This window comes from Mustelus asterias, chromosome 2 (genome assembly GCF_964213995.1).
Source record: "Mustelus asterias chromosome 2, sMusAst1.hap1.1, whole genome shotgun sequence".
In the NCBI taxonomy this organism is placed as follows: Eukaryota; Metazoa; Chordata; class Chondrichthyes; order Carcharhiniformes; family Triakidae; genus Mustelus; species Mustelus asterias.
The window spans coordinates 82,129,790-82,157,372 of NC_135802.1; the positions used below are offsets into that span (position 1 = coordinate 82,129,790).

General features: G+C 40.4%; 1 protein-coding gene across 2 annotated transcripts in view; it reads left to right on the forward strand.

The window, feature by feature from the left end:
• The window catches only part of glcci1a (glucocorticoid induced 1a), a 189,041-nt gene that overhangs the window by 153,230 nt on the left and 8,228 nt on the right, over positions 1-27,583 (forward strand). For both annotated transcript variants that reach the window (XM_078238205.1, XM_078238216.1), the window contains one exon: positions 22,025-22,145. In XM_078238205.1, coding sequence (XP_078094331.1) covers positions 22,025-22,145 — 121 coding nt within the window. The remainder of the gene's footprint in view (positions 1-22,024; positions 22,146-27,583) is intronic.

The window sequence follows — 27,583 nt, forward strand, 5'->3', positions numbered from 1 at the left end:
GCTACTCGTTCCTGGATTATTATTTCTGATGCTTTGACATTGGCTCTCTTGTACTTCTCATTGCCCTTTTCATTCTATTTTCTTTCACTTATCCTTTTCAGCATCTTCATAGATTCACAGACATTTACAGGAGAGAAGGTGACCATTGAGTCTATCGTGTCCACACTGGTCAACAAAGATCTACCTACACTAATTCAATTTTCCAGGGCTTTTCCCTGGAGGTTATGGCAGCGCAAGTGAATATCTAAATAGTTCTCAAGTGTTTTGCGAGTTTCTGACTCAACTACCCTTTCAGGGAATGAATTCCAGACTCCCACCACCATCTATGTGAAAAGATTTCTCCTCTACTTCCCTCTTGGCCTTCTACCTCTTATGCCCCGTGGTTATTGACCCCTGGAAAAAGTGCCTTTCTATCCACTGTATCTGTGTCCTCTTAATCTTATATACCTCTATAAGGTCCCTTCTCAACCCTTGCTGCTCCAAGGAAAACAACCCCAGCTTATTCAATCTTTCTTTGTAACTCAAACCCTCCAGCCCAGAAAGCATCATGGTAACTCTCTTGCATCCTCTCCAGTGCAATCTCATCCTTTTTATAATGTGGTGACCAGAACTGCAAGCAGCACTCCAGTTGTGGCCTAACCAGCATTTTATATCAGCCTGACCTCCCTGCTCTTGTATTCAGTGTCTCGGCTAATAAAAGTAAATACCCCATATGCCTCCTTAATCATCCTGTCTTCAGGGGTCTGTGGATATGAACTTCAAGGTCCCTCTAATCTTCAGTATTTTCCAGAGTCCTACCATTCACTGTGGAATCCTTTGCCTTGTTAGCCCTCCTAAATGTATTGCTCACTGTCCTGAGGTAAGATTCTGCAAAACCTGCCTCGACCATACTATTTTAGACTGCTTTTGTCCTTCATTGCCTTTATTCTGAACCATTTCCCCCATTGTATACTTTTAAAAGAAACTCATTTCAGATATGTATAGGTTAAAGATGATGGAGAAACCATTTTTGCCTAATTTAACTCATCGTTCTGTGGACATGTATGATCCTCATCAAATATTTAGCTACCTCTTGAATGACTGCAGGATATTTGCCTCTTCTAATGAGGAAGCCATATATTGTTTTCAAAAGTGCTTCCTAACTGTCCTTTATCTTTCAATAATTTGTACTTTAGTTCCTGTATCTTGCACTCTTCATTTAATTTGAAATAGTGCTCTAGATAAATATTTTTTATTCCATTTAATATTTGGTAAATCTGTTTTAGGCCATCTTGCATTCCCTCTGTATCAGAGCTTTCCGCATAACTTAATATTTTGCACTAGGGATGAACCCAGTCATTTGAAGATGTTTCCTTTGTGTCTTGGTGACCAGACCTGAACTAAGCTCCAGAATTCCCTGCCTCTCTATCTCACTTTCCTCCTTTTAATAAACTCCATAAAACCTATTGGTGGTTAGCAATGTTGCCTCACAGCACCAGGAACCCGGGTTTGATTCCTGGCTTGGGTCATTGTCTGTGTGGAGTCTACACGTTCTACCCACGTTCTGCGTGGGTTTTCGCCGGGTGCACTGGTTTCCTCCCACAGTCCGAAAGACGTGCTAGTTAGGTGCATTGGCCATGCTAAATTCTTCCTCGGTGTACCCGAACAGGCACTGGAGTGTGCCGACTAGGAGATTGTCACAGTAACTTTATTGCAGTGTTAATGTAAGCCTACTTGTGACACTATTTCACCAAGCTTTTTGCCATCTGCTCTAATATCACCGTATGTGGCTCAGTGTCATATCATGCATAATAATGCCCCAGTGAACTGCCTTGATGCAAAGTAAATAAATAGTTGTTGTGCTCAAGAAGTATGATCAGAGCTGTGTACAACTAAATCATGGTGACTCAGACTTTGTTTTGATGTTTCCTCAACCGGTATGACCAGGCTCTGTTGCAGCCATTTTCTTACCCACCCTCATGTTAATTAAACTATTCAATCCCTTCAAATTGTGTTGTAGCCTTGCATATGGAACATTATTGAAGGTTTTCTAGCCTTCCAAATTTATGGGAGCCATATAATTTTACAAAGCAGAAGGAAATCAATTTGACCAAAATGCTTGGGTCTGCTTCTTGCTCGAGTAATTTAAAACTAATCTCACTGCCCTTCTCTCTTCCTATAGAGATTGATCTTTTCTGCAAATGTTGACCTATTTTTCATCTAAAATGTGTGGTGGCTACTGGCTGAGGTATGCCCTGTGATTAAATGTTCCATACTTACAACATAAATATATTTTTTCTGACCTTTCCTCATAATTTTAAATTGATGATCCCTAGTCACTGACTCCTCAACTGGAGGGTACAGCCTTGTCCTATTCATGCTATTAATGTTTTTCAGAATATTCCAATAAATCTCCTATTAACCTTTTTTTCTGCTCTAGTGGAAATGCTCCCAGTCTTTTATCCCTCTCCACTGCTATAGTTTCTTTCACTGGCATCATCCCAGTGAATTTGTACTGAATGGTGTCTATGGTTATTTTTTCCAGAATGTGAGGTCCAAATAGGCTCTCATTATCCTAATTGTGACCCAACCATGACTATTTGCTGGTGTACACTTGGCCCCAGTTTATAAAATGCAAAATGTTGTTGGTCTATTTTTTGGAGATTTAAGTAGTTTCATTGAGATTTTCAGCGATTTATGCCACTGTTCCTCCACTCCATGTATTGAGTGCTCATTTTCTACTTTTCTCTTTCAAACCTTTTGCAGCTGAGCTCCTATGGCATTTTATCGATCACCTGCAAATTCACATACTCAACATGTATTACATTCAGTTATCATATTAAAAAAACCTTCAGCGAAAATACCTATCAAATTTGTCAAACTTGAATTGCCTTTAACAAATCCATGATGGCTCTCTTTGACTATCCTTCACTCCATTTGGCCTGTCATGATGACAGACTAACTGATCTATAGCTACCTGGCTTGACCTCCCTGTCTCCATGAATAGTGATGTTACGTTGGCTATTTTCCAATCCCTGACATTTTCATTTATTCTTCCATGGGATGTGTGTGACACTGGCTAGACCAACATTTTTTGCCCATCCCTAACTGTCCTTGAGAAGATGATGGTGAGTTGCCATGTGACGTAGGTACGCACAGTGCTGTTAGGGAGCGGGGTGGGGGGGTGGTTTCCAGGATTTTGATCCAGCAACCTTGTATATCCATAGAGAATTAAAGTTAAATTTAAACAAATTCTTAAAATTTCTAGTCATGCTTGAGAGTTGCAATTTTCTTTGAATCTTATTTCATTTGTTTTTATTTCTCTTTCTTGTCATCTTCCCCCTTCTCTATTTAAGCTGTTAACTGCTTGTTGAGATGTGTCTTCTCAAAAGTCAGTTGCTCAGCTATATTCCCTGCATAACCATTAGCCGAGCTTATAATCATAGTTTTTCATCCTGCTATCCCCATTCTCTGATTAATGGAGATTATATTCCCTCCATCTTCATTGCAGTGAAACCTTGAGCCTTAATGCTCAGGCCTTTGTTTACCCTTGTGTGTTTATTTCCTTGCAGAGCTATTGAAAGCACAGTGTGTTTAGAATGGATCCCAGAAAGATCCATTGCTCAGTTATTCAAACATCCATGTACCTTTGGTGATATCATTAAGAATCTGCTACCACAGCTTCCTGTTCAAATACACCACTGTTCTCTCAAAATGGGGGATTTTCAATTCTGTTTGCTAATGTTCATTTATAGTGGAGTGGGAGTTCTGATGAGATGCTGCTTCTGGGATTGGCCCAAACTTTAGACAGTTTAGGTATGAAAATCTCAGCCAAGAGGCTGATTGGTCAAATTTAAAATATTGCAATTTAGCCTCATTGCAGAATATAACAAAACAGTATTTCCTCTGTTATTTGAATTTCCTGTTTTCCTAAAATGGCTGTCCATCATTGCAGCTCAACTGCAAATGTGTTTGTATTTACATGAATGAGTTTTTGAAGTATCTCCCTCCATCTATGATAGTTCCATTAAAAAAAAAGCAGGATACATCATCTACCACCGAACCCTGGTTCCAATCCATCTTCTTTCACATTAGTTTACAGTCTTCACTTTATTTATCCCAAAAAACAGGGTCGATCACAGTTGAACACAAGTCTGTGTTTTTGATCTAATACCAGCAACTGCTTTTGAGATTTGTGGAATTGTATCATCTTTGCTAGCAATATTGAAAAGAGTATGGAAATGTCATTCTATCTATTATTATCACATGTTGTTTGCAGCAAGGAAAAGTTGCGGTAACTTGACCAAAAAAGTACAGTTCAAGAATGCAAGTACAAAAGTTACAAGTTTGAGTAAAGGTAGAAATTAGAAAAGGTTTTTTTCATTCCTCCCAGAACAAACTGTTTGAATGTATTTGAACCAGAGTCAATCAGCACATTTAGATTAATATGTAAACTGAAATAAAAACAGAAAATGTTGGAAATACAAAGCAGGCCAAAATCTGATGAAGGTCATTGACCTGTTTCTCGCCACAGATGCTGCCTGACCTGAGTATTTCCAGAATTTTCTGTTTTTGATTCAGATTTCCAGTATCTACAATATTTTGCTGTTGAATTGATGTATGTTTAATTTTGAGGATTATAGATGTGTGAAAAATGCTGCTGGGATTTCTTTACGGTGAGAGGGGAGAGATACAAAAGTGTCCGGAGGGGCAATTTTTTCAGAGTGGTGAGTGTCTGGAACAAGCTGCCAGAGGTAGTAGTAGAGGCAGGTACAATTTTATCTTTTAAAAAGCAATTAGATAGTTAAATGGGTACGATGGGTACAGAGGGATATGGGCCAAATATGGGCAATTGGGATTAGCTTAAGGGTTTTTAAAAAAAGGGACGGCATGAACAAGTTGGGCCGAAGGGCCTGTTTCCATGCTGTAAACCTCTATGACTAGTAGGGAAATAAACTGACTGCACCTTTAAATAAAGCTAGGGCAATAATGAAGGATGCAAGAACTCTGATAGGAGCAGCTCAATGGACCAAGAGTTCTCCTCTCTCCCCTGTCTTTCTTGTACAGTTTCATCTTTTGAGAGATATCTATTTCTGGCAATCTTTTCACACTGGATCAGTCCTGGCAGCTTGAGTCTCTCCTATCCAGGAAGCTATTTGTCTTCCTTTTCCCAAGGCATCTGGAGCTATGTATAGGATGCAGCTCTTTATTTGTTGATTCAAAACCATCATCTATCTCGACAGTTGCTGATGATGCAGGAAAGTATTATAAGGATAAGTAGTTTAACATTTGAAATTTCATGGACATCAGTCCATGGAGCTTGATTGAGCCGTTGGAGAATAACCCAATATTTTTTCTGAATTTCTTTGCGTCTCCAGGCGATAGCATTATCGGTGGGTGCAAAGTTACCCCATTTACTTAATGGAGCAAGCTTGGTGGGTCTGTTGATCTGTCTTTTCATAATGTCAACATATGACATATCCACCTGTCAATCACATGGAGCAAGTCAAGCCAGTATGAGTTACTTTCATGACATTGGAATAAAAATAATATTGTAGTGTGCATTTTGTATGTAAAGAGATGTACACAAGTGTTACAATATGTTTAGGAATTGACATCAGAAATGTCTTACTGGGATGTGCCTCTGTGGCAAAATTGGCCTTCTGACATTGAGGTGCAATCTCATCCAATGAGGTGGATAGGGTGCTTTTTAATTTAAAAAAAAAAATCTCTTTTAATACCAATTTCCTTTTCTACCCCTGCACGCAATATTAATTCACAGTTAATGGTTATGTCAGTAATTTTTCCTCTGTCATTTGATAACTTCTGCATCAAATTGCAAACTGCAGGTTTTGATTACATGCCCGTGTACTTTTGATTAAACTAGTTGCCTAAGGTGGATTGATAGAATAGGAAAATTCTGTTATCTACAGCAAAATAATTTCCTGATTGATGCAGTGTAGATCAGCTAGAGTTACCCAGTATTTTGGCAAATGTGATGAATCAAACAAACAACGATGAACATGTTCAGCGTAAGCCTGGTTACACTGAGTTACAGTGGGAATAGTGACTTGTATAAGAAGGCAAGCCTGAACATATCAGTTTAGACTGACTCAATTTACAAACAGATTAAATGTTACAGGACTGTTTCAAAAATGAAAAAAATAACAAAATTGCAGCACTGCTTCAACCAGGCGGCTACTTTTTAATGAAAATTGGCTACTGTATATAAAATATGTTTCATATGATCCTCTGCAACTTTTCATGATGCAGCGTTAGTGGCAAGACATTATGTTGAATGCAGCACAAAATCAGCCAGCCTAATTTTGTTTCTTTCTCAAACAAATTGGGAAACTTTGGGCGAGGCTGTTTTGGGCAGAGACAGATTATTCAACAGATGAAGTTGTGTTATAAGCATAATTTAAAATTTAAGAAATAATTGGAGGAGAAAGTTCATCTTATTTTTGTAAGTTCAGAGTGTCTGTTTCTGGAAAACTGGCTGAAAAGAATTGTTTGTCACTCCTTTTCTTTAATGAGTTGTTGCAGTCTCTAAGTCTTATGAAATGTTTCTTTTCTTTCTCTCTCCCAGGAATCTGCCAACTCTTGAGCTGACTACTAGAAAGTGCAAGAGATCAGTCCTGGCTGACTCACTCGCCCTTTTCATTTGTTCCCACTCTTCTCCTTTTCCCCTCCCACCCCCTGCCATGCCCTTATGACAAGGCGTTATTATAATCATGTTTTCTTAAGCATTCTCTATACTGTACTGTTTGCAAGTGCAGCAGAGCTCTTCAGTGTGATTCTCTGTGACTTTCCTACAATGTTATCACCAAGATCAGTAAACTACCCACTGGAAAATGTTGGTTATTAACCAACATCTGAGCACTTTGTAGTTCAGTGTGTTGACAGTATCTAATGCTATGCCACCACACTGCTCATATAACTGTTGTGAACTAAGAATAGTAACAGGAAGGAAATTTTCAACGTGAAGTGCCAGATGAATTAATTTGATATAGTTTAGTCTGTCAGAAAGTGTAAATAATTTCAATAGACATAAGCATTGATGAGTTTCTTTCTTGATTATTCCAATGCTTCCCTAATCTGCCCTCACTTTCCACTCTCCATAAACTTGAGCTCGCTCAACTTTGCTGCCCGTATCCTGATTCACAACATTCCACCATCTTTGTGCTCGCTGACTTAGTGTGTGTGTCTGAATGTCATCATTTTATAGTACTCATCCTTGTGTTCAAACCTTTCTGTAGCCTCAACTCTCCCCAGCTTTGTAACCTTCTCCAATTCTGCAAGAACCCTCTTCTTCCAATGCTGACCTCTTGTCCATTGTTTAGTCTTCACACTGCCAATAAGATTCTGTACAAGTACAAATTGTTGTTTGTATGACTGTTCCCAGGTCAAAAGTAATGAAATGTTCAATTTGCTGAAACCATTAGCAGTCAACCTGTCCATAATGAAATTTTTTTTTAGAAGTACTGAATTCTCAATGCGTTTCCTTAGGAACGCCAATTGGTGGGCTTTACTTACAAATTAATTTTCTTGAAGCATTAGTTTTAGAAATGGTTGGGATAAAAAAATTTGTCTGCCTTGTTTTTCAGTCATGGAGTTCATGATTTACAACCTGTGTGCACCAGTTCCATTGGAGGAGGGCAACCCAAAACATTGGTGCTCTGACCTAGCTACCATGAATTGTAGTGTCAGGCTGCGTGAGTTTCTGACTGCTGCTGTCCTCGTGGCACTGCTGTCTGCCTCTGCTTTCAGCAGGGGCCAAGCAACATTGAGAGAGTAAATGATGCAGCCAGCTGCCCTTCCTAAAGGTAGTATGTCCCCTTTTAAAGGAAACATTGTTGTACGGAATAATATTGCTGGAATTTACAATATTGAAAATGGAACACCGGGGCAAAGAAAGGCTTCCAAGATCCAAGATGATGTATCAGCAGAGGAGGCATTAGTGGTGGAGTTGGGCAAGTGGAGGTGCCATGGTTGCTTGGGGTTCAGGATGTTTTGGAGGACCATCCTCTACAGAGAGTGGAACCAGATAGACAGGGATGTCAGTTCCCTGTATTTGGACCAGAGGACCACGCAGCAGTGCCACAAGAGGTCAAATGACCTTATGGGTGGCCAAGGTCAGTGAATTAATTTTGACACAATACTGCCCATCACAGCATCAACCTCCTCAGGCTGTTCAATGCACACATACCCCCTTGCATCACTCCCTGGCACTGCGGACTCACTCCGAACAGTCACACACTCCACATCACCCTCGCAAACCTACCAATGTTGCCAGCCTCACAGACGCCTTCACACATCACCAGCTATTTGTCTTATGGCAGAGCCACCAACCAAACACAGCAGCACATTATCACTGATATTCTGTCTTCTCTCTTGCAGTACAAATTGGAACACAAGAGGGAGAAGAACATAACCAGGTTAAAAGGACCTCTGCATCTCCTGGGCCCAACTCTCAGCATCATGGAGTGAGCTCCGATTGTGGTATTCGGCATCGCTGAGAACGTTGGAGATGTTAACATTTTTCTTGCCTCATGTCCCTTCTCAACTCCCAGCTTGCCCTCATCCTGATGGACATGCTGCAGATGATGTGACATGGACCTCTTGCTTTCCGCTCATCTCCCCCTTCCCACACCAACCAACCTTCTGATCTCCCTCATTCAGACAACCAGGAGCTGCCTCCTGCTCAAACACTACAACCCCAGTAGGGAGAGAGTGAGCAGCAGCACAGCACTAATGAGGAGACCCTGTCACTTGATCTGACACTCACAGCCACCTGCTCAGATACTGGCACTGCACATTTCTTGGAGGCGTGTATTGAATCTGGGATCAACACGTGACACAAGTAGGCTGCAGACAGCCCAGGGTGAAAGGTTAACTCATTTGCCAGCTCACAGGAGATGTGGTCACAAATGAATTAAACTGCAGAGGACTTTGATGGAACAGCATGTAGGAGAGCGTTGATCTTCTTGCAGAGAAATGCTGGGTGGCTTGGTTGGCCTTCCAGAGAGCCTCTTGTGACTTTCAAGGAGCATGACGAAGTCTGGCTTCAAATTGGTAAAGGGCATCGCACAGAGCATGTGCAGCCCTTGTGCGGGTTGGTCACCTATTCCTCTGTCATTACTGGGGTTGAAGCAATGCTCACTGGTAAATCCAGGGATTCACAGTGCCTCCAATAACACTCCAGAGACATTTTGCAAAAGCATAAGTTTCTAAAAATTACCTTCCTTCAATTTTGGTGCTTTACCTTTAGGCAGCAGTAGTGCTGGGCCCATCTTGCAGTTTGGAACTTGCGTTTTTCAGAGTGACATGCAAAATCGTTGCCTCCTGTGTGGTCCCAGCATTAGCAAGTTGAGCTGTCTGAAAAGAGGATAATTCTTTCACAGCTCTTCAACACGTTCTGGGGATACTGGCCTGGGACCTCTTCTCAAGTGAGTTTGCTGAGCAGGCCCTCTGGAATCGGCTGGTGGTGCAGTGTGCTCCAGTGAAATATGACTCGGCCTCTGGATGTGAAATTTGTCCCTGTTATGTTCCAGAAACACATCTACATGTTGATTTGGAAGAACAAATGTGTGCTGTGGAACAATCACAGTTAGACTGATTGAACCTGTTTCTCTTTGTGTTTTCTCTGGATGATAACTCCACTCCCCAACAAATATCAGCTAACATCTGATATTCACTGGTATAACTCGCAGAATAACCTAGGAGTGGTTGCAAGACAGTACTCTGGGCAGATGGGGTTACAGATAATACTTTAATCAGTGTTTGTCATGAGACAATTCTGTTTGACTCTAATTTTCCTGCAACCTTTGGTGCGATTAAAGCTCATGATAACTTGACTGAGATAATTACACGCTAAAATTGGTGACAAACATATAAGATGCAGAATATAACAAGATAGACTATTCAACACCTGTAGTATTAAAACTTCCCTCCCCCTCCCCCTTTTATTCTTTCCCTTGTTTCTCCCCTCCCCCTCTTTTCCTTTCCGTCTCTTTTTGTATAGTCCAATATTGACAAACTCCAAGCTGATGTCTAGATCCCTTTTCAATATCGCTTTTCATCTTCCTCTTGTACTTTAAATCTTTAGATAAGATTTAATGCTGCTCATGCTGTCTCCGATATGGGCAGCATTAAATCTTATCTAAATGGTTTTTTACATGTTTGACAAATGTTGGCCTCTCTTGATGAAGATTGGAGGTTAAGGAGTGCAATAGACGAAAAAAAATCACAATGCTGTATGTTGATTGAGTTAATAATGGAATTGTTTCATGGAATTCAACACAGGCCGCTATGATCATGTTACCATCCCTGCTTTTGAGCATGCCAGTTCAATAGGTCATAGTCTTATTATTTTGTAAATCCACTTATCTACACACATGGTTGCATATTGACTCAATGACTATGGCACACTGCCGGTTGAAGAGTTTTCTTGAGAAGCTAGGATACATCAATGCAATATTTTGCACTAATGAAGTTGAATCGACTTTCTGACTGACAAATTACTTGAGAGCTGGTTTTTGGAATGTTACAACCTATGCTGAAAGCAAGCAGACCTGTGGCTGTAATTCCTGACATGGTGAGTTCCTCATTCCTATCGTGCTGAGTTGGCAAATGCAGGATTACACTTCTACAACGGGAAAATGAAAGTGACTTAACAGGTATTTCTATTTAATCATATCACTTGCTGTGTGAAAGTTAGGTTAATGCTATTCCCAACCAACATGCCTGTACCTCTTCCTGGAGGTCCAGAGAAAGAGCGAGGGACCAAGATTGAATATAGGCTGAGCAATTAATTGGACAGGCTGTGAATAGGATCCTAGAGATTTTCAAGTTTGGTCCAAAGTAGGCGTGACATTTCTATGTTCCTGACAGCAGCCTATGGCCACAGTCAGGATATTGGGACCATTTTCGAATTCAAGCCACATTTAAATCTGATTGTTGTGCTTCATGCACTAAGAAGATGCTCTGCTACACCTGGCTATTTTGGTGTGACAGAAAATTGGTCAGTTTCTGCACAACCCCAGTGAATAGGTTGTTGGGGAGTGAATCTGGAGGGAATGAAAACACTTGGCTAATATCAGGCAGAGAATCAAGTGAGAGATCAGGTGAAATCAGCTGCACTTGTCAGCTTGGATCTCTTTTGTGGGGGCCATGAATTGGATTCAATTAGAATTTGAATTGGTTTTTGAAGCTAGCATGGAGATTAATGAGAGGCTTGCTCTGTCTACTCTGCGCATTGGCTTTGTAAGTCCAAAGTTAGGTGGATTGGCCCCTCAGTGCCTAAAAATGTGTAGCCATGATAAATGTGCAGGGTTATGGGGAAGAGGGTAGGGTTTGGGCCTGCGTAAGGTGCACTTTCGGCGGGAGTGTGCAGATTCTGAGGGCCAAATGGCCGCCTCCTGCACTGCAGGGATTCTCGGGTTCTAAGAAAAAGGAGTTTTTTTTAACATCGAGTGGGAGCAAGAACAGGCTTCGTTGGATGAAAGACTTTTGTGGGACCAGGAAGAACATGAATGATCGTTTTGGAGTGGCTTCCAGTGGTATCTTTTAAGGAGCATTGATTAGGTTACTTCACACCTGGGACAAAATGGCAATTGGGAACTCTGCAACAGGCTTAGGACCCGATTGGCATATGTAAGCAGTCACTACCCACTGTTTTGGATACAAGTGTTGGCTATCCCTGCCTGGAAAATTGAATCAGGCAAGCAAACAAACCCCCGACAGATTATTCTTTGCCAGCTGTCTGATCTTCAGCCATGAACAGGTGGCTAGCAATTGAATCCTGTTGATAAAATTGCAATTTCTGCATGACTTCGAAGGAATCCTCACGGTGGCATTTCTCTCTCATTGCCGATACTTTAAAACAAAAGTTGTTCTGAGGCAGACACAGGATACATTCTGCTTATTCCTTACTTTATAATATCTGCAAGTAAATGAGGAGAATTGTAGCTATGAACCATTAAATATACAAGTGACTTTCATTAGATACAATTCTTTGGAACTGTTGGTGTGGAGTGCAAATGGTTTTGCTTGGCTATTAGAGGAACAAAGCTTTTGAAATCACAAACTAATCCAGCTCCATGAATAGAAAATTACATGGGAGACAAATACTTTTAGATGATGATTTGCCCACAAAATCATTAGTTTAATAATGTAGGTAATTACTGAAATACAGAGTAAATTTAATGATGTTTGACCCAATACAGAACACAAATTTGATTGTTTAAATCTGCAGTTACTTGAGAGACAGCAGGCTGAGATGTTACGGCCATTCACGCCGGCGAGATTTTCCCATCCATCTGCATTGAATGGCAATTTTGCTGCAACGGGAATGTGGTGTGAACGGCTGGTAATGTCGCGTCCATAGGATATGAGGAATAGCTCTAAAAGGAAATGGAAAGCAGCAGAATGGGAATCATGTGTTCAGAGAATTAGTGTAAGTAGTGGTGGCAATAAACACCTGCGTAGGAAACTGGGTGACATATGCATTTGTCTTGTTGGTAGATGGTGCCCTTGCTGATTAGGCTGGATGCAGAGATAATGGAACTCAAGACCAAGATTCTCTCACTGTGCATGCATTAAGATTTTAGTCTTGCTAGTATTTCAACCTTTATAGACAGATAGTATGCATGTCGGATTTGTGTACAGGTTATAGAAGTTGAATGTTTGACAAGACATTACCCCCTGCACCACCTCATATCTCAAATTCCAACTTATGTTTATGGATGCTCTAGATTAATTTATTGTACCTAAATGATTTTAATGTGAATTGTCATAAGAGCGTGTTTGTGTATATATATTTGTGTAGATATCTATATTAAGAGTTGCTTTGTAGTTTGATCCACTATCCGAGACACAAGCTCGTAAAAGCACCAGCATTAACTTTCAAGTACAATTTACTGTTTGCTTCTTATGTTTCAAATTGTGTTAGATTGAACTAGTGGAGAGTTCATGAGGAATGCTAGAATTTGTCAGGTGTTAATGTATATTTATTATGGGAGGTTTACTGCTGAAAGAAATTACAACACAGCATGTAAAACTTGTTCAATATGGTACAAACCTCTTGTGTACATAATATATTGGAGAGCATTTCATGAAAAACATATGACGTGCTAAATTTTAACTTAAACTTGAACTATTATTGTGAACTAACATTGTGTTGTCTATGTTGAATTAATAAACTGGTTTGTTTCACAACATGAAACACACCTATGCTACTTTGTTAATTAAAAAAAAGTTGTCCAAAAGACTTTATCTAATCTCCAAGAGATCACTATGTATAATTCTTCGATACAAGACTCTGGGCAGAATTTTCTCGTTTTTGGTCCATGTCTGACCTCGATCGGGGAAAGTGAAGTGTTGACCGCTGGCTGCGCTGGCAGCTTTTTCCACCATATTTTTTAAAGATTTGAGCAGAAAAAAGTGAAGGGGTGGGTCCCATGAAGTGGGATGAAGTCCCATGAAGCTGGCAGGGCTGGCTCTGAATGAACCCACGTCACCAAAAACCTCGGCTGCTGAAGGTGGCCCCGATGTAAAAAGAATAAAAATAGAAGAGGAACGACCCCACCAAACACACCACAGAATCCCCCCAGCACCATCTCCAAGGGACAGTGACGGGTTACTTGCCCCTGGGAGCTGTACTTACCTCTGCGTCCCTGGCGGGTTTTGTTCCCCAGTTCCCCATAAAAAAAATATTTGTAAATCCCACCAATAGGATATCACGTTGGGAGGGGGCGGGGGGGCTTGCTGATAATTAGATTAACTCTTGTGTCACTAGCGGGGGTGGGTGGGGGGGGGGGGGCGCAGGGACAATTGAGCAGGCAAATTCTGGCAGCACAAAAGCTGATTTGGGAATCTCCCCCCGGTCCCCCCGTCATCAAAGGTGGGGGTGGAAAATCCCCCCATATCAGCAAAAGTAAAAGATAGAAAGTTTGTTGCACTCGTGAGCTCAGTTTTCTTTGACAATGCTGTAAGCTCTTAAGAGTCACCTAGAGTCACATTGAATCCTGAAAGCAATGTAGAGTTTGACACAATAAGTAGATTCTATCACATTGTTATGACAATAGTCACTTAGCTCTATGTCTAAGTTTAAAAAGTAGAAATGCTAGAAAATTAAGTAAAATGCAAAGTAATAACTTCTTCTGGGACAGACTTTAATAAATTGGAAAAAAATCAATTTTGCCAGTGTGAATGCACCAGAGTAGCAAAAAAGTGAATGCCCAAGTAGTGAACAAACAAGGCCATTTTATCTGCCTGTCTGTAGCAGTCGTGTAGGGTGTCACATCCTGGTGATGGGAAAGCTATTTTTTATCTGATGATACTCCTAGAGCAGTTGCAAACATTCAGCTGAGAACCTTAGGCCTTTGCCTCCTTATTTCTTCTCCTCCCACCCACTCCTTCTTTTGTTGCCATTAAAGATAGGATCCCCTGATTAAACATCCCTGAAGCTTTTGCATATGCTTACACAAGTTTAATATGTGTTGTGCAAGAAATGACCATACTCGCATAGCCAGGCTGCATCTTAAAATCTACTTTCTGGAATTCTGCCAACCAAGATTGAAGAAAGCAGCTGCTGTTGTATGGGAAGCCATTCACAATGTTTCCCCTTCTGTCTCCAATAAATTCTTTCCCATCTTTAACAAGCAAAATTTTACCTTCTCCATTCTCTATTTTATCTCTTGGTTTTCACTAACTTTGGACTGTTTCATTTTGCTTTCTCACAATCTATTTTAGGCTGAATAAATAACGTACTCTAGAAAATCACAACAGTATGAAATAGTCTCAAGTTATGCTACCACTTAACATTGAGCAACTTTGCACTGATTCCTAAGTGACAGGATCCGTTCAGCTTCTAAATGAGTCTCCATTGAGGCTAATCATGTTTCTCACCTTATTGTACACCAACACAAGAACTTTATCTAGAATATTCCTTTCTTTGGAATATGATTGATATGAAAATTTCTGCTTTCAAACCAATGAAAGTCCCCTTCCTAATGTGAAGCGAATCACAAATTTGATTCCATTGCAGGGTACAGACTAGCTGCCAAAACTGCTTTCAGTTAATTCTGCATTGGAATAGATGGACCCCTATGAAGCAAACACAAATTGTGGTAGTGCTTGAAGTGATTGCTATCAGTATTAAATAAGAAGTTTTGTGCATGTGTAGCATTCGAGAAACTTTCCAACGGAAATGGGATTTCAAATAGAAGTGTAGTTCAAGCAACAATTTTAATTTTTCATGTAAATCAATTAATTTTGTAGTGGTTTGCACATAGTATGAAAGCTATGTATATGTAGAATACAAAACAATGCACACATCTATTTTAATATGACACCACCCACTCCACCCCCATGAGAGATTATCTTTTAAACCAGAAACGCTGTAAACGTCTGAGGATAGAGCAATGTAGTTCTGGAGCCTTCCATGTTGATCACTTTCCATGCATGCAAAAAAGAAAGTGATTTTGTGGAAAATTAGAAAGGGGGAAAAATGCTAATGATTGTAAATGGAATACGAGGGCACCATTTCCTTTTACCTATCTGTGTGACAGGTACTGAAGTTCAAAATTGAACAATCTGGCAAAATTATATGGCTAAAGTTTACAGCTAGTGCTTTCAGTATTTCCCAGTTTTACATTATTTCTGTACACTTACTATTATAAGATACCTTCTCATAACTCTTTCCCACAAATGGATAGTATAGTACTTGAGCTTTAGCAATTGTTGAAAACTCAAAATAAGTGCATCATTTGATGGTTTTATATTAAGATTTATTCAAACTTTCGCTGCTACCATTAAAAATGAAGCACTGTGTTGGCGGCTGCTGTGTTTATCCGCATTCTGCCCCACCATCCTTTGTGACCCTGCAACCCAGATATCCAAGTGGACGTTCAGGAAGCTCCGCTTCTCCTGCCAAGGGCAGCATTAGCAGTCGGAAACCGGAGGCAAAGACTCATGAATGAGGCACTCCAGTGAAAAATTTATTTCTGCGTGCCATCAAGGCAGGTAAAGATGCTTTTCAGATGCCCTTGCTATTGTTTATTTAGCTAGAACTGTGTAGCAAACAGCAATTTCCAGTTAGATTATTATCATGTTAGCGTGCATGATTGCAAGTGAATATGAAATGTTTAATCAGAGACAACAAAAAGGTGCTACTTGGCCACAATTAAATTAAATGGAGCTAAGAAGATTGAAACTATAGGTGGACTAGGTATCCTCCCTTTATTCAGTCAACTATTGAAGGTTAGACACCATAAAATGGGCATAATTTGTTATTAAAATTTATATTTGAATCCTGTGTTTTTTTGGTCAAACTGTCTGTATTTTAGAAATATTCACCATCACCTTCTCGTCTCCCTCTTCCCTGTTGTAGAAATAGTTTGATCATTCTGTCAGTGTATGTCCATTTGAGAAATATTTGTTTTCAGTGGAACTGTTTCTCCATTCAAGGGAATGTAGTAAAGTGATTCTTGCATGTATACTTGTACATCAAGGATCTAACAATGTTGCATTGTCAGTAATTGTGTAAAACAGTGATGTGAGCCCTGACACTGTGGGTGCAAACTCGATATCTATTTTTGTGATGTGTTGGTATTCCGAACAGTAAACGGTTCAATTCTGTAAAATCGGTACTTCAACTGCAAGGTAATGTGAAAGTCAGTACGTGTGTATTGAGGAAGATGCAAGATTGCCATTTATAAAGATGTATTGCATCCATCCCAGATTGAGACAACCTCTTCTTTCTCAACATGCTGACGCATGCTGGGACATGTTCTTCCTCTTTATGCCACGGAAGCATACAAAAAACAAGGAAACCACTTGACCCTTCGTGCCTGTGCCAACTCTTTGAAAGAACTTTCTAATTAGTTCTGCTCCCCATCTCTATCCCTAAAGCCCTGAAAATGTTTCCTTTTCAGTTATATGTACAATCCTATTTTGCAAGTTACTATTGAATCTTTTCAGGCAGTGATTTCCCAATCAGTGTCTGGACGGCGAGTATCAGCAATATATTTCAATTACAAATACAAGACGTGATGATTATCATGCACCACTATTCACTTGTGTACCGTACAACAAAAGGTTTGCTAAACCCTTCATTTCTCCTGTTCCTCCACCAAACTTAAAAGAATCGAGTTTAATTTCCCATAAGTTTAAACTGGGAATAATGTCTTCACCCTTGAAGAGAAGAATCTTTTTTGTGCCAATGAATAGCCAGCAATAGCTGGCAAAAACTGCTTCAGGAATCTTGCTTGCCATTTTTCCCTGAGAAAAAGGAGTTCTTAGAAACTAAAATGGGGAAAAAGGAAAGAATCTGGTTTCCTCTTACACACTCAGTGACAATAAAAAGCAATATATAGTGAAATGTATGTATTGACCTGGAACAGTTGTAACGTTTATGGCTGAGCTTGTAATTTTTTTTTCTTTAGTTAGCCTGCTCAAGAAATAAAATGTGCAAGCTTACGTGGTGTCGTTAAGAAAGGTACTCTGCATTAAATGGCGTGCTTGGAATAATGAACTTGTGTCTGAAAATCTTTAATATTCTGTTTCTGTAAACTGTTGATGTATTGACAGTAATAATGTTGGAAAATGTTTTGAGATTTGCAGTCTAAATATATAGAATCAGAATCCCCACAGTGCAGAAGGCGGCCAATTGGCCCATCGAGTTTGCACCGGCTCTCTGACAGTGTGTCTTATCCAAGCCCTTTCCCCTGTCCTATCCCTGTAACCCTGTACATTTACCATGGCTAATCCATCTAACCGACACATTTTTGAACACTAAGGGGCAATTTACCATGGACAATCACCTTGATGCTGCCACTTTATTTAATGTCCAGCTTGAGAGTCAACAAGCACACCAGTAAATCCTAGCTATTGCTGTGTTGTGGTAACAAGTTAGAGTCTCCTGTAACTATATTACACTGTGGCTTGCAGCCAAAGTATGTGCTAATTTATACTCCATTGTGTGGAGTGTCTGCTGCCAGCTCAGTAACCCTGTTTCTTATACAAGTAGGTGAGGGAGATCACATATTACAGTATGAGGGCTGTTCTTTTAACTCGTCTTGAGAAAGCAAGCTTTGTTTTTCTCCATTAAATGCTACTTCTCCATTGTTCAGTCCCTTTCTTTGAATGTAACTAGAACAGAACTCGAGTATCAGAAATTGTCACCTGGATAAGAATCCTACTTCTCATCTGAATGGTGCCCTTTGATGTCCTTCCAAAGGTACAATGTTAATTTTCACTTGAATACAGATGATGCCTTGCTGTATCTCACCATCACCTCTTTTGAGTCATCAACTGTTGCTAAATTATCAGACTGGTTGACCAAAATCCAATGTTGGATGAGCAAACATTTTCTCCAGTGAAACCTTAGGAAGACTGAAGCTACTGTCTTTGGTCCCCGGTCCAAACTCCATTCCCTAACTCCCAGTTCCATCCCTTTCTGGACACAGTCTGAGATTCGGCCAGTCTGTTCGCAACCACGGTGTCATATTTGATCCCAGGATGAGTTTCCATCCTCCTATTCGTGCCATCACTAAGACTGTCTGCATCCACCTCCATAACATCACCCAAATTCATCCCTGTCTCTGTTCATTTTTTATTATTTTGTGGGAAGTGAGCATGACCGGCAAGGGCCAGCATTTGTTGCTTATCCCTATTTGCCCTTGGGGAGATGCTGTTGGTGAGCTACCACCTTGAATTGCTGCATCCCATCTGGTGTAGCTACACCTATAGTACTTGTTGGAGGGAGTTCAAAGATTTTTAAACCAACAGCAGGGAAGGTGTGGTTTGTGGCTTGGAGCGGAGCTTGCAGGTAGTGATGTTCCTATGCGTCTTCTGCCCTTATCCTAGATGGTAGAGATTGCGGGTTTGGATGGTGCCATTGAAGGAGCCTTGGTATGACGTTGCAGTGCATCTTGTAAATGATGCCCACTGATGCCACTATGCATCAATGGTGGAAGGAGTGAATGTTTAAGATGGTGAATGGAGACCCAGTCGAGTTGGCTGTTTTGTCCTGGATGGTGGTGAACTTCTTAAATGTTGTTGGAGCAGCACTCATCCAGACAAATGGAGAATATTCCGTCAAACTCCTGACTTGTGCCTTGTAGATGATGGGCAGGCTTTGAGGGGTTGGGAAGTGAGTTACTTGCCAAAGAATTCCCAACCTCTACCTCTTGGTGCAGTATTTATATTTCTGGTCAGTAATAATGTTGAAAGTGGGAATTCGGAGGCACAGTGGTTAGTTAGCACTGCTGCCTCACAGTGCCAGGGGACCTGGGTTCGATTCCCGGCTTGGGTCACTGTTTGTGCAGAGATTGCACGTTCTCCCTGTGTCTGTGTGGGTTTCCTCCGGGTGCTCCGGTTTCCTCCCACAGTCCAAAAATGTGCAGGTTAGGTGAATTGGCCATGCCAAATTCTCCCTCAGTGTACCCGAACAGGCGCCGGATTGTGGCAACTAGGGAATTTTCAGACTAACTTCATTGCAGTGTGAATGTAAGCCTATTTGTGACTAATAAATAAACTTAACATTGAATGTCATGGGGAGATTCTTACTTTCTCTCTTGTTGGAGATGATCACTGCCCGGCACTTTTGTGGCTTGAATTTTACTTGCCACTTGTCCAAGCCTGAATGTTGTTCAGGTCTTGCTGCATATGGATAAAGGACTGCTTCAATACCTGAGGAGTGGTGAATGACACTGAACACTCCAATCATCCCCATTTCTAACCTGATGGAGGGAAGGCCATTGAAGCAGCTGAAGACAATACCTTTCTTCATGCCTTAGTTATCTCCAGATTCAACTATTCCAACACACTCCAGACTAGTCTTCAACAGTCTACCCTCTTTAAAAACTTGAGGTCTGCAGAAACTTTGCTGTCTTCATCTTGACTCACAGCAAGACCTGCTCTCCTATAATCCCTGGGCTTGCAGACCCCCATTATTGGCTCCTGGTCAAACAACACCTTGATGTTAAAATTCTCACCCTTGTTTTCAAATTACTCCAGGGCCTCATCCTTCACTGCCTTTGTAATCTTCTCCAGCCCACAGCCCTCAGATATCTGTACCCCTCTCATTCTAGCTTCTTGTGAATCCCCAGTGACTCAGTCAGTAGTGGGCCAGACTTTCAGTTGCCTTGGTCCCGAGCTCTGGAGTACCCCCCCTATATTTCCCTGGCTGTCTAACTTGCTTTCCTCCTTTGACATTCCTGAAACATACCTCCTTGACCAAACCTTTGATCATCTGACGTGATGTCTCCTTTTGTGGCTCAATGTCATTTTGTTTTACAACATTCGTGTGAAGTGCCTTGGGACATTTCATTACATTGAAGGAACTATGTACATATACACTGTTGTTATTGTTGACATTTTGAATCACAGGATAAAATTCTAATTTGGTGTTGGCCTGATTTTACAAGGCAGCACCACATTTAGGGTGGTGCCTGATATTTGTATGTATTGATTGTCCTCAATTGAAAATTATGTACAAAATGAAATTCTTGTGTGCAAAATTCAAAATTTATGAATAAAACTGCATGTACATGTAAGTAGGCCAGTGCTCAGTGTAGCAGAAATCAATCACACTTAAAAGCATACTTAGCCATACTTGAGGAATGTTGAAAAGAAAATAGTGTAGTGTGTAGAAAATGTGAGTGTGGAACAGGTTCACTTTTTATTTCAGAATGTTTTCTTCCAAATAATCTTTGAGACTGAGACTTACAGTAGATTAATATTTAGATGATGTTGAGGCCAAAAACATCAGTAAAATTGGGACAATGTATAGAGTTACACAAATTCAATATGGCAACAGACTGACCCAGCTGCTCTGTACCTGCTGATGAATGAGCACATTAAAGAAATGAACAAATGGACAAAAGGTTGTAAATTCCATTACCTGAGTTCAATTTGCACTTTTATGAGCAAGTTCAAATATAACTCTTTACTGATGCATATAGTGAAAAATATTCATCACCTAAATTTAGAATTTTTATAGCAGTGGATAAAAAGAATTGTTGGGCTGATAGCAGTATTGAGTTGTGTGCGTTTTGTAACAAAGGACCTTGTAACTAAGTATTCAGCAGGAATGGATCTTTACACTGAAGGTGGAAAAGGTCACTGACTGTCCTGCTATTAGGAAGAAAATGACAGCCCTGGCTTTTGTGTGCTGAATACTCCACCTACTTTGGCTGTCTCCATCGTGCATGCTGTTCTTTTTTTGTTCAAACAGTCGATTTTCAGTACCACTTGTGTTACGTTGCAATGTAGTTACCCCAAGAACCTTGTTAAAAGAAGCTTTGTGAAGCCCATTGAGCTGCATGCTAAACATTGAGGCAGAATGTTTAGTATAAAAACAAATTAAAGTCTAGTTTTCTTTTTGTGAAATAAAAGACACAATTACTGTTATGGACATTCAAAGTAAATATTTTTAGAAGGTTTGGTATTCATCAAATGTGTTGGCAGACATTTTATTGCCAGTTAATATCCTGTTCTCATTGCAAAAAAAATTTATCTGAATTTCTGCACTTTTCCGATTTTTAAAAGATAAATTGATATGTTGTGATCAGCTGCTGTCCTTCCCATGGTGGGAAGAATCACCTTCTCAGTGAATTTTTGTGTTTCCTCTCAACATTTCTATCTATCAACTAGATTTTATTTTTACATTTCAGAACAAAACATTTTTATGTAGGCCCATGTTCACCTTTGCATCTTCTAGCATTTACATTTATTTTGATAGAGCTTCCCAAATTTTCTGTACACTGTCCTGTTTGAAGTGTTCATGGTAAACAGCTAAGAAATACTTAAATCTGAAGCAATTTACTGTATGCAGCTTTGTGCTACATTAATACCATCTTGAAGCTTAAGCTTGTTTGGAACAGATGATATCTTGCGCTATATCATATGGGTATTATTGCTTTTTGTCAAAAGCAAGGCTTTAATCCCACTCCTGTGTGTCTGATTTTTAGACTACCCATATCTGGACTAATTTGTTTCTTTACTCTGAGAATCTTCTGTAATCTTTTTGTGTTTACAGACAGTGGTAGTAACTCGCCACTCCCCAAGTATGCTTCATCACCCAAACCAAACAACAGCTACATGTTCAAACGAGAACCTCCAGAGGGATGTGAGAAAGTGAAGGTCTTCGAGGAAATTACGTAAGTTTTTATTCCCTTTATTTTTCGATTAAAATTATTTTATTACCAATTACTATGGGTGGCACAGTGGTTAGCACTGCTGCCTCACAGCACCAGGGAGCTGGGTTCGATTCCTGGCTTGGGTCTCTGTCTGTGCGGAGCTTGCACATTCGCCCTGTGTCTGTGTGGGTTTCCTCCGGGTGCTCCGGTTTCCTCCCACATTCTGAAAGATGTGCTGGTTAGGTGCATTGACCCGAACAGACGCCGGAGTGTGGTGACCAGGGGAATTTCACAGTAACTTCATTGCAGTGTTAATGTAAGCCTTACTTGTGACTAACAAACTTTTAACTTTAGAAATGATCTAAACACACTGCACCATTTGGGAATTAATAAATAAATTATGTTTTTAGAGTCTTGCAAAAAGTATGAAAACATGCTATTATAATCTAGGAAAGAAAAAAAGAATTACAGGTCATTTGGAGACTACTTTTACATGGGTGTTATCATAGCTAAATACAAGTTCAAATTCTTTATTATACATGCACATTTTGAAATATTTGGTAAGTGTGAAAGCATAAATGCCTGCTGATTTCCTTACTGGTAAGTATGATGCTAACTTCAATGGGGTGCTGATATGTAACTACTCTTTCATCCACATTAGAGGCCACAATTGGAACATATAGGGTCCCGGGTCCCGGGTTCGATTCCCGGCTCGGGTCACTGTCTGTGTGGAGTTTGTACATTCTCCTCGTGTCTGCGTGGGTTTCCTCCGGGTGCTCTGGTTTCCTCCCACAGTCCAAAGATGTGCGGGTTAGATTGATTGGCCAGGTTAAAAATTGCCCCTTAGAATCCTGAGATGTGTAGGTTAGAGGGATTAGCGGGTAAATATGTGGGGGTAGGGCCTGGGTGGGATTGTGGTCGGTGCAGACTCGATGGGCCGAATGGCCTCCTTCTGCACTGTAGGGTTTCTATGATTTCTATGATATAGAATATTCTTTTGTACCAAAGAATGGAACTCTATTCCCAATGCAATATTCTGCAATGAAATCTCTGGTAGAACTAATAAGTGCATCTTAAATTGAAAGCAAACTGGTTTGCAGAATATGAATCTCTTAAGAGATCACACCAAGAGCAGTATTGATAGAATCATACCAAATTGTTACAGCACAGGAAAAGGCCAGATGTGTCTATGCCAGCTCTCTGTAGGAACAATTTATTGAGTGCTATTCCCCTGCCTTCTCCCTGTATCCCTGCATATTGTTCGTTCTCAGATAACAATACTCCAGTTATGGCTGAACCAGTGTTCTGTACGAGTTTAAGATAACTTCCTTATTTTTATATTGTTTGCCCCTATTGTTATGATGCTGTACACGTTATTAAAACACTCAACCTATCCTGCCACCTTCAATGATTCATGCACGTATACACCCAGGACTGTCTGCTCCTGCACCCCTTTTGAAATTGTAACTTTTATTTTATATTATTTCTTCGCATTCTTCCTACCAAATTGAATCACTTTATGATTCTCTGCATTGAAATTCATTTGTCACTTGTCCACCCATTCCATCAACCTTTGAAGTTCCACACTATCCTTCTCACAGTTCACATTACTTCCAAGTTTCATATCATCTGTAAATTTTGAAATGATGCTCTGTACACCAAGGTCTACATCATTAATAAATGAGAAGAGGTTCCCAACAGCAACACCTGGAGAATTCCACTACGAACTTTGCTGCAGTTTGAAAAACATTGATTCACAATTGCTCTTGTCTTCTGTCATGCTGTCACTGTCCTAGTTATTCCATGAGCTATAACTTTTCCCAATAGTTTGTTGTGTCGCAATCTATCAAACGTCTTCTGGAAGTCCATGAACACCACATCACCAACATTACCCTGAACAACCTTCTCTGTTACCTCACCAAACAATTCCAAGTTAGTTAAACATGATTTACATTTAACAAATCAATGTGGGCTTTCCTTTATTAATCCACATTTCTTTGCTAACTATTAATTTTGGCTTGAATTATCATTTCTAGAATTTTCTCCATGGCTGAGATTTAACTGACCACTTTGTAGTTCCTGGGCTTACCTTTGCAACTTTTTTGAGCAAGGGTATAATATTTACAATTCTCCAGTCCTCTGGCACCACCCCTAGGTCTAAAGAAGACTGAAAAATTATGGTCAAACCTACACAAGTTCTACCCACTTCCATCAGTATTCTTGGTTGTATCCTATGCATTACATGTGCCTTATCAATTTGAAGTACAGACAGCTTTCTAATATCTCCTCACTTATCAATTTGAATGTCTGAGCCAACTCCACCAGGACCTGCATAGCAGAATCTTCCTTGGTAAAAACAGATGCAAAGTATTAATTTAATATCTCAGCCATGCTTCCTGTGTCCATGTGTAACTCCACTGATCCATTGAACACCTTTTTACAATTTATGTTGTTTTATTCATTCATGGAATGTGGGCTTCACTGGCTAGGCCAGCATTTATTGCCCATCCCAAATTGTCCTTGAGGGGATAATGAGCTACCTTCTTGAAATGCTGCAGTATTTGTAGTGTAGGTATACTCACGATGCTGTTAGAGAGGGAATTCCAGGATTTTGACCCAGCAACAATGAAGGAACTGCAATGTATTTCTAAGTCAGGATGGTTAGTGGCTTGGAGAGGAACTTCCAGGTGTTGGTGTTTTCATGGTGAGTTCCTGCAGTGCATTTTTCTTTTAATTTTGAGATGTGGGCATCAATGGCTGGGGCCAGCAAGTATTGCCCTTCCCTAATTCGCTGAGTGGCTTGCAAGGCAGTTTCAGAGAATGTTTAACAATCAACCACATTGCTGTGGATTTGGAGTCATGTGTAGACCAGACCAGGTAAGGATGACCAGTTTCCTAAAGGACACTAGTGAACCAAATTGTTTTTTACGGCAATCAACAAAGTTTTAAAAAAAGTTTATTTATTATTCGCAAGTAAGGCTTACGTTAACACTGCAATGAAGTTACTGTGAAATTCCCCTAGTCGCCACACTCTGGCGCCTGTTCAGGTCAATGCACCTAACCAGCACGTCTTTCAGACTGTGGGAGGAAACTGGAGCACCCGGAGGAAAGCCATGCAAACACGGGGAGAATGTGCAAACTCCACACAGTGACCCAAGCAGGGAATTGAACCCAGGTCCTTGGTGCTGTGAAGCAGTAGTGCTAACCGCAGTGCCACTGTGCTGCCCTATGTGGTTTCATGGTCATCGTTCAACTTTACTTCCAGATTTTTATTGAATTAAAATTTCACCATTTGCTGTGGTGGGATTTGAACCAGTAGCCCAGAGCATTATGCTGGATCTCTGGATTGCGTGTCCTGTGATGATATCACTATGGCACCGCCTCCCCTAGTAGACTGTAGATCGTACACACTGCTGGTACTGTGCGTCAGTGGTGGAGGGAGTGATTGCTTGTGGATGAGGTGCCAACCAAGTAAACTGCTTTTTCCTGGATGATGTCAAACTTCTTGAGTGTTGTTGGAGCTGCACTCATCCAGACAGGGGGAGAGTATTTCATTACAACCTTGACTTGTACCTTGTAGATGGTGGACAGGCTTTGCAGATTCATGAAGTGCATTACTCACCACAGGATTCCTAGCTTATGCCCTGCTGTTCTAGAACACACAGTATTTATATGGCTAGCCCAGTTAAGTTCCTGGTCAATGATAACCCCCCCACATGTTGATAGTAGGGATTCAGTGGTGGTAATGCCTTTGAATGTCATGGGGTGATGGTTAGATTCTCTCTTATTGGTGATGATCATTGCCTGGCACTTTTGTGGTGTGAATGTTGTTTGCCAGTTGTCGGCCCAAGCCTGGATATTATCCAGATCTTGTTGCATTTGGTCCTGGACTGCTTCGGTATTTGGGGAGTTACGAATGGTGCTAAACATTATGCAGTCATCAGCGAACATCCCCACTTTGACCTTATAATGGAAGGCAAGTCATTGATACTGTGGCTACAAGAGCAGATCAAAGACTGGGAATTCTGTGGTGAATAACTCACCTCCTGGCTCCTCATAGTCAGTCCACTATCTACAACTTTCAAGTCAGAAATATGGTGGAATTTTCTCCAATAGTCTCTTCAGTGAAGCTGCAACAACACTCTAGAAGCTAGACACCAGTGTGGTGCAGGGCGACTGGGAGGGAGTATGGGGTTGGGGATTTGTTTATTGCTTTAGCAAAGATTTGCCACCATTATAGTGAACTGATTGGCTCTTATAGGAAGCCATTCACTTCTGTGGTATTAGTATTTCAAGATTTAGAAACTTATAGGACTAGGTACAGCGCACATTTCTTGTTGATTTCTGTAAGAGGAATAATAAAATAATTACCTCAGAAATTATAGCACACGTTTACAAATTGATCACACTGTCGTCCTGCAATACACATTTGTATGGTTGCAGCATTGAGCTTAATTAACATTTTCCCTATGGCATTCTTTGCAAAAGTTATAAAAGCGCATTAATTTCTATATCACATGATTTACTAATGAACATTGTATGAGGATGTGCAGTCAAGGGCAAGGAAGAACCAGTTAATCTAAAAGCAAAAAACAGATGGCAGTTCAATAAAATGTGAATGAAAGAAAAAGGATTTATTTGAAAAAAATATACAAACTAAAGGAAAAATAAATGAAATGGTGCGATGGAAATAGGATGGCAAAAATGGAGAATGCAGGAGTAAATTTACTTGATAAAGATATTTGAGATGATTTTCATTTCAAGAATACTCTTTGTGCAGTGACTGTCTTGATCAAGTGCATATTGAGGATAATAAATTCAACATGCATGAAAAAAAATTGAGAGACTAAGAGACATATTAAGAAAGATGATTAACTTGTTTGTGTTCATTTATAGAATGTGAGCTAACAGTTGATGCCTATCCTGATTACCCTTGAAAGTGGCGGTGAGCTACCAGGCCTTTGGATTGAGTCCAATATGTTAATCGTTATGTTACTGTAACCTTGGTAATACTAAATGGGTTGACAGGAGGATTTTGGAGATCGAGAGGCTTCGGGAATTCAGGAGACTGGGACTTTGGTCGTTGAAGACTGCCAGTGGTTAAGAGGGGGAATGTGCAAGAGATCAGAGTCGGAGAAGTGCAGAGCTGGTGGGGTGGGGGGGGGGTTATAAGACTGGAGAGGTCACTGCAATAGAGCAGGGAACAAAGACAAGATTCCAACATTGTTCTTCTCCCCAGCGGTAAATTTGAAATGCTGGGAGACAATGATCGGCAAGAGCTACTGACTAAGGAATGGCATATAGGCAGCAAAGGATTGGACAAGCTCGAGTATATGAAAGGCAATGGATCAGAGGCCTGAAAAATGGCATTGAGGTACTCCAGTCTGGAGGTGGCAAAACCATTTATGAGAGCTTTAGCAGTGGATAGACTGAAAGTTGATGTTGCAAGTTGAATCTGG